We start from the raw sequence: 14,378 nt of genomic DNA, 5'->3' as shown, positions 1-14,378 counted from the left end.
AAAAAAAATTTTTGAAATTTATAAGGACTCTACATTTTTTTTTCCTTTAAAAATACATGACATAGACAACTGATGAATTGTTGAACACTACCTCTGAAACTAATGATGTACTATATGTTGGCTAATTGAATTTAAATTTAAAAAAAAGAAAACCAAAAGTAATAAATAAATAAATAGATAAATAAATAAACTAAAAATACATGATATAACTAGTATTTTCAAACACAGCCAAAGTCGAATTCCATCTCAGCAATAAAAATAGCAAGAATGATTGTTAATGCTACCAGTAAGCAAATGGACGAAGGGACCTTAAACTTACTTGGTCTAAATTGCAAACTTGAGGACCCAGGAACGTAGCAGACATGTCATGGACCATGTATTAACATCTCATCATTCCATTACAACATGCACATCCTCACAACAGCCACTTACTCTGGCTCTTGAATCCAACCTCAACCTCAGCCCATCTCACCATCTGCTCACTTTCTATTTCAAAAGCCATTTTATTTCAAAGGCATTTTTGGTCTCAGTTCAGATTTTCTCTTCTGGGAGTCCTTGGGCGGCCGCAGCACTGGTCAGCTTCAGGGCGGACTTCACCTTGGGGTCCTCACGAATGGTTACGTCCTGCCTGACTCCAGGAGTCACCATACACATAGACCAGGGGTCAGCAATCTATGGCCCAGGGGCCAAATCCCACCCACTTCCTGCCTTTGTCAATAACATTTGCTCAAAACACAGCCACTTCCACTCGCTGATGTATTATTATGACGCCTCTCGTGCTACAGTTGCAGAGCTGAGTAGCTGCGATCAAGACCATATGGCCCCCCAAAGTGGGGAATATTTATTATCTGACCCTTTAGGAAAAAAACATGCCCATCTCCGAGACAGGCCACGGCGTCCCTGGCAACCACTAGCATTGTGCTGCTGGTTGTGGAACGAGCCATTAGAATAAAGAATCTACAGGTAACGAACAGTTTCCCTCACCACTGGCCAGAATCACTTCCAAGGAGATCAGATTAATTCAACACTGGTTTATGGACCTCGTGTCTGTTTTGAGACACAGATGGGCACTGACCCAAAAGTCGAAATGCTGAGCTAGCGTTGTATAGCGATTTTAAAGCCATGACTCGAGGAAATGCTAAGAACCACAGTCAGAAGGTTTATGTGGTTTTAGTTTCTCACTGTGGTCCACAGGATGGAACTTTAATTGTACACGGGGCTCGTGCATTCCTCTATGTAAGTGTGAGAGAGAATGCACACACCTCTTCTCCCGCTGCCAACCCCCTGGGCAAATGGAGAGCAGCTCCCTTTCACCATGCAGGCCCAGAGAGCCAACGCTCTATATGCCCTCGTGCTTCAGTTGAGAAAATGAATATTTTTCTCCTTCTTACTTACCACACAGATGTCACACACACTGCCATTAAAACTCCCAACTCTGGGGCGCCTGGGTGGCTCAGTCGGTTAAGCAACTGCCTTCGGCTCGGGTCATGATCCTGGAGTCCCGGGATCGAGTCCCGCGTCGGGCTCCCTGCTCGGCAGGGAGTCTGCTTCTCCCTCTGATCCTCCCCCATCTCATGTTCTCTCTCTCTCTCTCAAATAAATAAATAAAATCTTTAAAAAAAATAAAATAAATAAAAATAAATAAATAAAATAAAATAAACTCGGGCGCCTGGGTGGCTCAGTTGGTTGGGCGACTGCCTTCGGCTCAGGTCATGATCCCACGATCCAGGATCGAGTCCCGCATCGGGCTCCCTGCTCGGCAGGGAGTCTGCTTCTCCCTCTGACCCTCCCCCCTCTCATGTGCTCTCTCTCATTCTCTCTCTCTCTCTCAAATAAATAAATAAAAATCTTTAAAAAAAAAAAAAAACTCCCAACTCTGGCCCTTACTGATCGCGACTTTTCTCTTCTTTCTCTTCCACTACATCTGCATTCAGACTCAAGGTCCTGCTCTTCCTTTTGCATTTTGAAAATCCTTTGCCAAATTGAATGCATTCCTGTCACTTGCCCTCGTGGCTGTGTTGAGGAGAGTAAGGTTGGAGACTGGTAGACCGTCCCTTGCACTTCTGCCCAGCTGAGAGGCAAAGAGCCGGAGGCCATAAGGACGTGTATTCCTGCAAATGCTGTAAATTCCTGATGAGTCAGCGTCCGTCTGAAGCCCAGCTACCCTACTTCACTACCTTACACGTCTTGTCTTTTCTTTATCAGACACTCTCCAAAAGTGGTCAAGGCCGCATCTCAGGTCCTAAACAGCATGTGGCAGTACAGAGATCTGAGGAGTCTCTACAAAAAGGTAAGGTTTGCTTTATCTTCTTGGTTCATGGTTCACACAGGCCCTGATCCCAAAGACCCAATATCAGGTCATAACAAGGTGCATCACAGATATGGAAAGGACTTGTCCAACAGTCTGAGGGATTGAAACGCAAATAAAGCAAGACAATCAATGAAGAAGCAGAAGAGAAGGGTCACTAAGTGTCCCCGGACAGACACTAAGATCCATGAATCTTCTGGATTGGGCAGACCCATGTTCATAGGGTCTTACCCTAGGTTGTCTTACAGAAAAGAAAATAAGCTTGTTTTCCTGAGTGTCCATATTGTACAATAGACTAAAAATTAATGAACTGAGTGATTTTGCCAAGGAAAAAAAAGGCATAGATAGGTGTTGGCAATAATGTTGGAGAGAAGACGAAAAAATGTATATATATAAAGCAATTCGGGAAGCCGAGAAGTATCACAGCCCAAGAACGAGGAGGAGAAGACCCAACAGCCTCTCCTATATGCCTAGCCCCGCCCCTCACTGAGCCACTGGCCACAGAGAGAGAGCTGATGTTCCTGATGACAGCTGCATGTTTGTCCCACACACTCTCAGGAGGCGGGAGGGAGTTTATATTATACATTTCACAGAGGTGTTCAACCCCAAAAAGGTTTAAAAATAAAATCATCAGGGAAAAGTGTCACATCTAGGCACTTTGATTCTATACCTCATTTCCAAGGGATGCTAAATAAAGGGTGTATAACTCTTCCTTTTTGGTTAGAAGGGGAGAATTTTTTAACAGTGTATCCCAGAGTGGTTTTTATCGTGACTGGACCAGCCCATGTGGGTAGTTTAAATGATTGATGATCCCACGATAGACTTGAGGGAACAGATAGGCGTAGAGCACATCACTCGTCCACAGGGAGCACAGCATAGGCTTGGGTCTCGGTAGGGATTCAGAAAGCCTAAGCGGGACTGGGACAGGGGCCTGGGCTTCCTCAGAGCACCTCCTTGCAGCCCCCTGACCACCTGCGTGGAGGAGGAGAGTGAGCTGAAGTCACTCTGCCTTCAACCCCTGCCTGCCAGTCTCGGGTTGGGCATGCGGGACCGCAGCAAGAGGTTCGCAACACAGAGAGCAGGACCCATCTTGCCAGAGCGAAAACCTCTTTTTCTAAGCTGGTGGGGAAAAGTAAATATTTAATCACTGGTTCTACTGAGTTATAGTCTGTTTCTGGACTTCCCCCAGGCCTTTCTATTTCCCTTACGCTCTCATTACTTTGCAGTTGTTTTTTTTTTACAAAGTTTAGCCTATCTATTTCTCCTTCAAGATTTTCCTATTTGCTAAGAGCAAGAATGTTTAAGTTGGAATAGAGATGGCCAAATATAGTGTTCTGGGAGTGTTGTAGGTGGATTATGTTCTTTTCTAAATATTTTGCACGTTATAATAAGCCCTTCTCTCAAAAGTTTTGGGTTACATATTGTTTTGCTTGAAATTCACATCCCAGCGTCCCTACTTAGTTCCTTTGTGGACTCCTCCAGGAGCCGAATGAATTCTCTCCCAGGACAGGATCCTTCGGCTCAACAGGCAGCTGGACACGAAGAACACGCTATAAATTAGTAGGGAGCTGGTTGTTCTGAGTCAGTGGCTCCAGAAGCTTGATGAAATATTACTACCTCAAATAAACTCCACTTTCCTTTGGATCCTGAAGAGTTCTTTGCAGAAATACACCTTCCCCTACTTATGTGCATTGAAGGGAAACTGCCTTTAGAGACTCGACAAGTTATTTGTTGAATGGTAGTATGAGTTTTCCATCTTAGTTTTTTTCTAGGTTGGTAGTAGGGTTCAGAAAGTGTAATTGTCTTTTTATTTTCATGAAGGGAAAGAATGTGTTGACAGGAATTTAATAGAGCTAAAAATCAAGAGCTAAAGATGGTTTAAAATGTGTTTCGTGTGAGGACGTTCAAGGAGGATGATCTGGAGAAACCGATGCTGATGTTTTCAATTGACCCATGGTGATGTTTTTAGCTGACCCATGATTTAAAAAGGTGGAGAAAGAGCCGTTCTTAATAATTTCCAAATTATGCAGTTGCGAAATGAAATGAGGACCTTTATGCTCAATATCATGATAGCAAAGCTCAAAATTCACAAAAGCTTTTCTTTTTGAAAACTCCTTTGGTGAGAAGACCAAATTCATTCATCCTTATGAATTGTTGTTAATCAGTGGGGAAATAGATTTCCTTTTTGTTCTTCCTTGACAATTTACATATCATTGAAAAAATGTCTGATCCGTATCTATTAATTCTCCATGCTTCAAATCTGTTTATTAAATATCTATTATAGGCTTAAAGAAAGAAAGAAGAGTTTCAGGGAAAACATAAGACAAGGGAAGCAGCTAATGTGGGTAAAAATGAAATATGGAATAATTACTGGTAACTTCATTAGTTTCGGAAATATGTACTACAGATTTACTGGATAAATTAGGGTAGGAAAATTATAGAGCAAAATCTCAAATACATGGAGTTTGCATAAATTAGGAGGCATGACTTAAGGGCATTATGCATAAGAGGAAAACATGAGTAGGGAGAGAGAAATTGAAATGAAAATGGCATATCTATGGGACAGAATTAAAGGTCCATCTGTCACTGGCTAATTTCCTCCTAGGACTCAGGCACAGAGGCCAGAATCTCATTTCATTAGCTCAATGACTTTATTTTACTTTGAGAGACACATTTAATAAATCAGAATATTCTTCCGACTGGGTGTGTTGACCAGTTAAAAATTTTGTGTGATTCCTGAGACATAGCGAGCCTCAACTTCAGTGAGGCCTGGACTTCTAACTTTTTTCCCCTAAAGGAAAATAAATAATTGCAGAAGACTGTTATCACATGCATCATGCACCACCTTTTTTTTTTTTTTACCAGTCCTTAAGTTTGGATAACTACAAATAGAACTTTAAAATTTCTTTATCAGCTGCATCATTCCAGAGACTGTTTTCTTTTTTTTTTTTTTAAGATTTTATTTATTTATTTGACAGAGAGAGACACAGCGAGAGAGGGAACACAAGCAGGGGGAGTGGGAGAGGGAGAAGCAGGCCCCCCGCCGAGCAGGGAGCCTGATGCTGGGCTCGATCCCAGGACCCTGTGATCATGACCTGAGCCGAAGGCAGACGCCTAACGACTGAGCCACCCAGGCGCCCCTCCAGAGACTGTTTTCTAAGGAAAAGAAAATGACCCTGAGGAGCAGACTTGATATAGGGGTGGAGAAGAAGTTGGAGGTCAACAGTTCTTGACTTTTGGGAACCTCTGTACTTTAAGAAAATGAGGTCACTGACATATGGGGTGCTTATGTTTGACCATGCTGAGGACTGTCGGGAGAGCTGGTTTTGGAAAAAAGGAGACAAAATTCGAGGGCAGGGAACATAGAATTATAAGATTACAGAAACCATTGTTTGCAAACCATTATATAATACCTTAATAATCTGTACAACGTCTCCCAGAACTAGTTACATTGGTTAGGATACAGGCTATGCTTCTCTAACAGAAAGACTCAAAAATGTAGAAGTTCAAACTGAACAAGTATCTCCTTCCCACTCATGGGACTGTACCCAGTTGGGCAGGTGACCCGGACCAGCAGGGGATCCTGGGAGCCATCTTGTTGCTTTGCCTTGTTGTCCTTGCCCTTGTAAGAAAAGCTCCCTAGCTCATCTATCCCTCATTCCAGCCCACAGGAAAAGAGAGAGAGGGGAAGTAAGGGCAAGTGATGTTCTTGTTAGCAAGTGATACAAAAAAGGGCTGAGCTCCTGCTCATATCTCAGGACCAAGAACTCAGTCGCATGGCCGAACCCAGCTATAAGGCAGGAAGGGAAAAGTAGGCAGCCAGGATTCTTGCTAAACTTTATGGCAGGAGGAAGGTGGTTCTTGTACTGAAAAAAGAAAGGCACTCTCAGCTCCAGTAGCCTTTTCCTTGTGTTCTAATACATTTAATCTCTGTTGTATTCACTGTCTAATGAGGCATATTATTCCATTTCAGAGTGGCTGTGGTTATTCAGAACTTCTTACTTGCATTAAGTAAAAATGTCTTTATCAGCAACTTCTGCCCTCCAATGCCATTCTGAAAAGTCTAATTTTTCTCATCTGTGATAGCCTTCTGCGTTTGAAGCTAGCCATTCTGTCTCCACAAGGTCATCCCTGCTCAGACCAGACATGCTCGGTTCTAATATATCAGCATTTCCACAAAGTTCACCAGACCCTCACTTTTTTCTACACCCATGCAAGTTTGTCAGATCCTTTCTGTAAAGTAGCACCCCAAGATGAGTATATTCCTCCAACTTAGTTCAAGCAGAAGAAAGAGAGTGACACTATGCTTCCCTGGTGCTGGACACTCAACTGCTAACAAGGCTTGAAAGCAACGTAGTGCCTGGGAGGCTCATCCCACTATCTGGTCAGTTACAAAGAGCATAGGACTTAGAATCAATGGCCAGAGATTCAAGATGCAGAATGACTAGGCAAGCTCCCTGAGACTTCCCTGCCTATCAGGTAGGAACTGACTTTGGGCAGCCCTGTGGTGCCTTCCTGCTGATGGACAGCAGGTAGACCTTTGATTCCCTGGGTCTCACTGTCAGTGCTCATAGATGTGCTGGAGCATCTGGAATGTCCTCAGAGCCCTATGAATTTGGGAGGTTGGGGCCTCCTTGATGCCTGCCTTCTGCTTTGGGTACCAGTCTGTAACTTTCCTCAGCCCTGGTGTCAAAGACCTGGTGTCAAAGACCATCCATTCATGGAGATGGCAGGCATCTCCCCATCGGTCCCATCCCTGTCCCTTGCTTTTCTCAACCGTGAAGTAAATGCCATGACACGTGCCCAGTGGGATTGCTGATTGTGCCCAATGGGACAGGCATCATCCAGGAGCTTTGTAAACTGGAAAGTCACATACCAACAGGAGTTCCTGCTGTTAATTCTGAAACATTGTTCATGCCATTTGGCTGCCAAATGCTCTCTGCCATCCTGTCCACAGGCAGCTGGATGTTTGGATGCAAGGTTTTCATTTTGTCATCATCATCACCATCATCCTTATTCACTTCCACATTTTCACAGCTCTCTTCCCCCTTGGTTTCTCCACCTTCCCTCCCCCCAAACCCTAAATGCCTCTCCAGTGCCCCTGCTTGCACTCCAGGGGTATAAGTAAACCAGATTACGTAGGCTTTTATAGGAAGGCCATTAATGACAATGCAAGTTGCCACGGTTTTAGAAGAGAATTGAATGCTATTATTCCATGCAGTGCTAATCTGTGCAGGTCAACTGTGCCGAAGACTAGTGTTAGTGAGGATCACGGAGACCTCTAGGACTGCAGTTAACAAACCTGAGCTCAAGCCCTGACTTAGTGAAGAGCATGCGATGTTTCCCTGATAAGAGGCCCTGCTGTGATCCTGTATGTTTCTAGTCTATTAACATGATGTAGTAAAATCGCCTCACTCAGAGAAATAATCTTCAGGCGACTTCTATGACATCACTGTCCCCTGAGTCACCTCAAGTTGTCCGATTGCTGCTTCTCCATCTTTCTTGAGCCCGTCTTCCTGTTCATTCTCAAATGTTGATGTCCCCCCAGGTTCTGTATCTAGATCTTTCTTATCTCACACACGACCTCTTCCCCTGGCTTCAATTACCACCCACGTCTACGACTCTCCCAAATCTGTTTCTCTGTATATCTGGCCACCTGTCAGTTAACCTACTCACATTCTCACAGCGCCTCAAACCAAACCAGATCTCAGACCGGCCTACTGTCCTGGGTTCGAGTCCTCTTCCTGCATCCTCCCTCACCTAAACCCGTGCCCAGGAACCATTGTTGGCTATCACCTCTCCTTCACGTGTCTGCATCCAAACCCCCCAGAAAGACCCACACGTCAGCCTCCATCCACTTCTCTCTATGGTCATGGCCAAGAAAGTGGCTTCTTTCCTCTGGATCACTGCCACAGGACCCTAACTGGGCTCCCCAACTTCGGGCTGCCTCCTCTCCAGGACAGTATCCAAATGGCAGCCAGGCGGAACTTTGTAGAAAGCAAATTTGACTAAATGACTTTTCAGAACCATACCTGCCCATGGCTCCCTTTGCCTCAAGACAGAGTCCAGACATCTCAGCACAGCCCGTGAGACCTTCCAGGAGCAGCTCATCCCCAGCTCATCACCAGCCTTCTGCCTGAATTTAGCCACCAGCTGTACTGAACTTCTGTGTCCCCCGTTCAATTTCCTTCCCTCTCCCCCAACCCTCCAAAGCCTCTTCACGGTCTGTGCCCCATCATATGCCACCCAGCACCCTACTTGCCCACCTAATCTTCTTCATTTTTCCTACATTTTTTTTATATCACCTCCCCTGAAAATCGTCTTCCTGACCTCTTCCCCAGAGCTGCATTAAAGGTCATTCCTTAGTAATCTAAAACAACTGGAGGGTAGAGTCATTTGAATGAATAAAAAAGTTTTAATTCAAACTTGTATAGTTAGAGCTTACAGCTAAAAATATCGCAGCAGAAGATGATATTTAATATCTAGATAAGATTTATTTATACTTTTATAGAAAACAATTTTCTTCCTTGGTTCAGATATTAATTGTGGGAGGACTTGAATTATGAACTTATATTACAAGTCATTTCTTAATAGAAATTGCAATGAAACTTGCCTCCAACTCTAGTACAATTAAAATATCAGCTCCTAATGAGCAAAATTCTGAATTCCATGCAAAATGAGCAAACCCTGCCTGAAAAAGACTGCTTTACTATATGCTAGAAAATAGGAATGAAGAAAACGAAATAAATCATATCTATCCCTCTGGCAAAACTAAAGTAGATGGCTTAACTTTTTTAAAAAATTGAAGTTCTTGGTTTACTTGAACTCTTCTGATTACTTTGTTCTCCAAACTTCTAATTCCAGCCTTGGCTGCCAGTGTCTGAAGGTTTTGAATGTAACACACAGCTTAATGACATGGAAAATTGGAATTTATCTCATTCCTAGCCAGTAGAGATCATTGTTTTATTAGTCTTCAAGAGGCGTTAGGTCCAAGACCAATTTGGTGTACCTTCCTGAACACAAAATTCAGTAACAGGATTTGGCTTTAAAATATATGTGGCCCGTTTTGCTTTCAAGTGTTATTTACTTAGCCATCACTTAAAACGTTAGCTTGTTTACCACTGGGACTCAGATTTGAATGAGATTTAGCACATTGTTTTTAGGCTTTGGATCCAAATCTTTCTTCAATTATAGTTAAATAGTACTGTATTAATATTTAATCATTAAAAATGCAAATGAGATCTTCGTATTTGTGCTCACATTGGGGCAAAATAACCTCTTTATAAAGATTTCCAGCTAGCAAGCCTGAATATTTCACTGGCTGGCGATGAATTCCCACCTTGGCTGTAGTTGGCCCCTCGGCCAGGTTGCCAGCCAGGTGGTTCCCTGCCACCTGCCATCACATCTGTCTCGTGTAGGACTCGTTCCTAGACCCCAGCTCGGCACAGCAGGTCCTTGTTATTCTCCAGTGTCTGTCTGAACCTTCAGGCCTACGTGCTGGTCTCTGGATCTCAGTGGGGCTCAGCTGGGAAGGCTGCCCCATAAAGACTACCCCAGAGGGTTCTGAGAAAAGCATCAGTAGCAACCTGGAGTCATTCCAGGCCATCATGTGTGATGCCAGGGGACCCTCCTCAGGATAATTACTCAGTGAGACAGCATGGATCTCCAGGTACTGTGGACCTGCTCTGTCCTCTGAGGCACAGACGTGTCCTGAGATGAAGCAGAGGTAGCAGGAAGGTTCGGGGCACCACAGCGAAAATGCCTCTGAATACTGGGTACTAAAAGAAGGGGATCAGGAAGGAGGGGACTTAATGTCTGTCCTTCCATTCCCTTGCTTCTGCCTGGACTTCCTGCTGAGAAAACATGCTGGGCTCTTAAAACAGACCCTGTAAATTTACTGTGGAAAGGGATAGGGCAGTCCCTATTGGCAAGTAGAGGGTCACAGTTTTTCTAGTCAAATCAAAGCCCCAGATTAAATGTCAGAATCAAACTCTTGCTGATAATCATGTGGGTTAGAAACCAGACTAATTCTTCTCCACAAATACTCATTGCCTAGTGTTTGTGTAGCTGTGCTCCTAGAGTGGCCCCCACCCAAAACATCAGCATCTTTCACGGTGAGCTGGTGTCTCAAAGAGTCCCAAGCTGCCTGCGCTTAAGACCGAGTAAGGTCATGTTTCTCTGGATAGAGATATTGTATTCACTCTTGCCATTTGGATGAAAGAAACAAAACATAAAACTAATCTTTAAATGCCCTTCCTTTTATTGTCAGGAGGATAGACTCTCAGGTTGCACGTGCCATTCAGCCAGTGACTAATGAGCTTGGGTGGGAGAGGAGTCATGCCCTTCACGGCCTGTCTCACACAGGGCTCCCTTCTCTTACTGCTGCTATATTCGTTTCATTGACTCCTGCCACCGCCGCACTCACAAAACAAGAAATCAATAAGTAATTATGGGTAGGTGAGGGATGCCTGCAGATTTCCTCCAATGTCCAAACCATAGAGGATGAGAGAGAATGGACACGGACCTTGTGTTGTTTTTCACTGCTTTCAGAGGCCACTACACACAGAGGGACCCGCAGTCTTGATGCCCGCAAACGGAAGTCATGGGCTCATGCTTAACATCCTTCCATCACCCTCATCCGCTGGACACTTAAAAACCAGTACTGGATCCCAGTGAGAACTGGACGGATGGTTTGAAAGATTGTCAAGAAAAAAAACACTACATGGTCAAAATTCACAGTTTTGATCTTTAAGCTTTGTGGTGAAAAGGGCTTTTGCATGTTGCCATTTTGAGAATTAATAGATTTTTGCTTTGTGTGTATCTAAGATGGCAATGGAGAAGCAGTAAATCCTATATAGACATAAATTAAACCACTGAATATAGAGCTATCATTTTATCAAGGAAATTGCTTGCCAGGAGTTTATTAATCTTCCTACTGTGCCGGAAAATTCTTCACCAAGAGATGACTGGAAGGACATAAAGACTTTCGGCCAGATTCTAAAACAGCCCAAATCCGGTGTCTTCAAGACTTATCGTGGTAACTCCTCGGGTTCTTTCTTTTCTAAATCACTTGATGTCAAGTTGGGGTAAAAAAACAAAAAGGCAGAGGTTAAACTCAGCCATGGTACTGTCTCCTCCATAAATCCAGGCATTTGCTTGTTGACGTTTGTATCGACAAATAAGGTCTTCCTTCATGAGGTCCCCTGACCTCTCTGAGACACTTCTCAGATGCCCATCATATGATATCTGTCCAAAAACAAAGGCACAAATGGGAGCAGAAGCAAAAATCAATTGTGCGAAAGTGGAAATCGATGCCCATGGCAGTTGCTAAACAAGAAGTGACTAAGTTATAGCTGTTCCTGGGATGGATCTCCACATAGGCAATCCTGCAGAACGGCACCCAGACTGAACATTTCCTCTGTGCCTCTGCTCTTCCACAAGGCTTTACCCATAACATTTTAAATCAAAGCCTACGAAAATACCCCAGAGACAAAAGGCAGGGCAAAGGGATTGAATCAGGAGCTAGAAAACTCACAAAGTTTAATTTAAGTCTACAAGCATTCTTGTTTCGAACTTTAAGCAATTAACTGAAATGTATCCCCCCATTTCTCAGTGGATGGCAGTAGTTGGGATAACGTTATGTCTATGCAAGCCTTCATTGCTTGAGCAGGAAGACTGTGGTCAGTTTCTTCCCTCTCCCTACCTCCCCCTCACCTACGCTGTTTCTTGCCGTGTCCCGACGCCACCCACCCACCAGGCTCTGGCAGGGAAGGAGGAAGAGAGGAGAGCAGAGTCAAGCCTGCCCGGTGCATTTGTAGCCTGGCATTGGTCCACGCTGCTTTCAGGAGATGCTCATGTTCTAGTTCCTTCTCTCATGGGAGCCGTGGTGTGGTTTGCTCAGAAGTACCGCCTCCCAGCTGAGAGCCCGTGGCCTGGACCTGGCCTCCTCCAGCTAGCCGTTCTGATTTCTCCACCAGCCTCAGGCTTCTGATGCTCCACTGCACATAAGCCAGGGTGGATGCAGATTTTGTGTCCCTGTCGCACAGGTAGTTTTGGAAGTCTGGTTGAAGAAGAAGAGTACACTTTGTGAATATTCAGTTCTGCACAGACCTTGGAAGGAGTCCAGGGAGTGGGTAGGTCTGAAACCGAAGCTGTTTGAGCTCATGGTCAGTCCACCCCTGCCATGGAGCCTGTGTGTTCCCCTGCCAGAGGTGCTGAAGACACCAGTCCCTGCAACCCCCACCCTCCAGAGAGTTCCTGGTCACGCTGAATAGGTAGTTCACTCCCCATGCTTCAGGAGCTGGAAGATGAGGAATACCCAGTGTATCGACCACCTCCGAGGAGGCTCTCCCCACTTGCAAGCTCTTCTACCGTCTAGTGAATTCTCAGCCGGATCTTGTAGAATCCCGAGATGAGACATGAGCTAATCCCATAGACTCTATGTTGTCTTTTGTCTCACACAAGAGTGTAACGGTCCTGGTCCGACATCACACCTTCCAGAGCAGGGATTCTAGCTCCTTCTATCAGTATTCACCATCTCTGTGCACTCTCCGGCGTTGGTCGGCACTCTGTCCACATTCCAAGGAGCTGGAAAGGAAAAGAGCAAAGGAGGGCAGAGCTTAAATATGCCCAAGTCTTCGTCACGTGGCCAGATCTCCATGCGGGGGAGCTGAGAATGAGCCTAACTGAAAAACAGAGTTTTTATTGCAAAGTGGAAAAATGAAAGAAAGAGCCACCCCGAGATGCTTATGCCTACAACGTTCACGTGATGTGGGCACCAACACCAGCGGTCCTTTTGACACCGGTTTTTATAAAAACCACATTCTTTAGAGATCCCCCAGTGCTTTCATTTAGTTGAAAATGTGCCTACAGTAACTTCCAGTTGGCTTCAATTATGAAAACTGTCCCAAGTCCACGAGTGTCCTTAGTCCATGCAGAGAGACCAGTTCAGTGGGGAATGAGGAAGAACTGTAGGTTTTCAGACTCTCTTTGTCGCTTGAGCAGTAGAAGGTACATTAGCGGTGGCCCAGGGAAGAAGTAAGGAGGTCGCAGGATGGGAATGCACCTCTGTGTGTCCTGTGGTTGCTCCTTGATCTGCTGTAGTACAGAACCCCTGATGGGCTGTCCAGTCCCCCGTGATGAGGCTAAAACCTGCAGCATCAGAAATCTAACATACACATCGTTTCTTCCTTTGTGCCAGTCTGTACTTTAACACCCTCATCGTCTCTCCCTCCTTGTATAATAGCATGAGATTCCTCTTGGAGACATTTCTTTTTTTTTATTTAAATTCAATTAATTAGCATAGAGTATATTATTAGTTTCAGACGTAGCATTCAGTGATTCATCCTTTGCATAGAATACCCTGTGTTCATTACATCACGTGCCCTCCTTAATGCCCATCACCCGACTACCCCAATCCCCCACCCACCTCCCCTCCAGCAACCCTCTGCAATGACGTGGGTTGAACTAGAGGGTATGACGCTAAGCGAAATAAGTCAATCAGAGAAAGACAGTTATAATATGATCTCACTCATATGTGGAATTTAAGAAACAAAGCAGAGTATCATAGGGGAAGGGAGGGAAAAATAAAATAAGAAGAAATCAGAGAGGGAGACAAGCCATTAAGAGACTCTTAACTATAGGAAACAAACTGGAGCCATCTTCTTAATGACCATTCCTAGTTACTTCATTCATGTTTATTGAGTACCTGCTCTACCCTAAGCTCCATTTCAGGTATTAGAAATACAGAAGTAAATATCTACATATCGGATTAACTTTTCCACATACATAATAGCATTTTACGCATTATTTCTTGGTTGTTTTATTTTATGCTTATCTTTCTTGGGTTCTATTCTAAAATATAAAAATATTTTTTTCTTACTTAATATCCAGGTCTCTTGTTAAGTCTTCTTCTTTGTGTGAGAACCTTACTATGTTGATTCTCTTCTTGTTTCTTTTGCCTCCCCCACTGGTCATTCCTCCTCTGTAGGGACATGTTCTCTTTGTACTTCTGTCTGAAAAATGAGAAATATCCTCTCCTGACCATCCTCCTCCATTTCTGCCTTCCCAC

General features: G+C 44.3%; 1 protein-coding gene across 2 annotated transcripts in view; it reads left to right on the top strand.

The window, feature by feature from the left end:
• CTNND2 (catenin delta 2) overlaps positions 1-14,378 on the top strand; it is an 893,404-nt gene that overhangs the window by 849,121 nt on the left and 29,905 nt on the right. For both annotated transcript variants that reach the window (XM_034998887.1, XM_034998886.1), the window contains one exon: positions 2,206-2,290. In XM_034998887.1, coding sequence (XP_034854778.1) covers positions 2,206-2,290 — 85 coding nt within the window. The remainder of the gene's footprint in view (positions 1-2,205; positions 2,291-14,378) is intronic.

This window comes from Mirounga leonina, unplaced genomic scaffold, assembly GCF_011800145.1.
Source record: "Mirounga leonina isolate KUSES-001 unplaced genomic scaffold, KU_Mleo_1.0 Mir_95, whole genome shotgun sequence".
Classification (NCBI taxonomy): domain Eukaryota; kingdom Metazoa; phylum Chordata; class Mammalia; order Carnivora; family Phocidae; genus Mirounga; species Mirounga leonina.
This window is presented reverse-complemented; position numbering and strand designations above follow the sequence as displayed.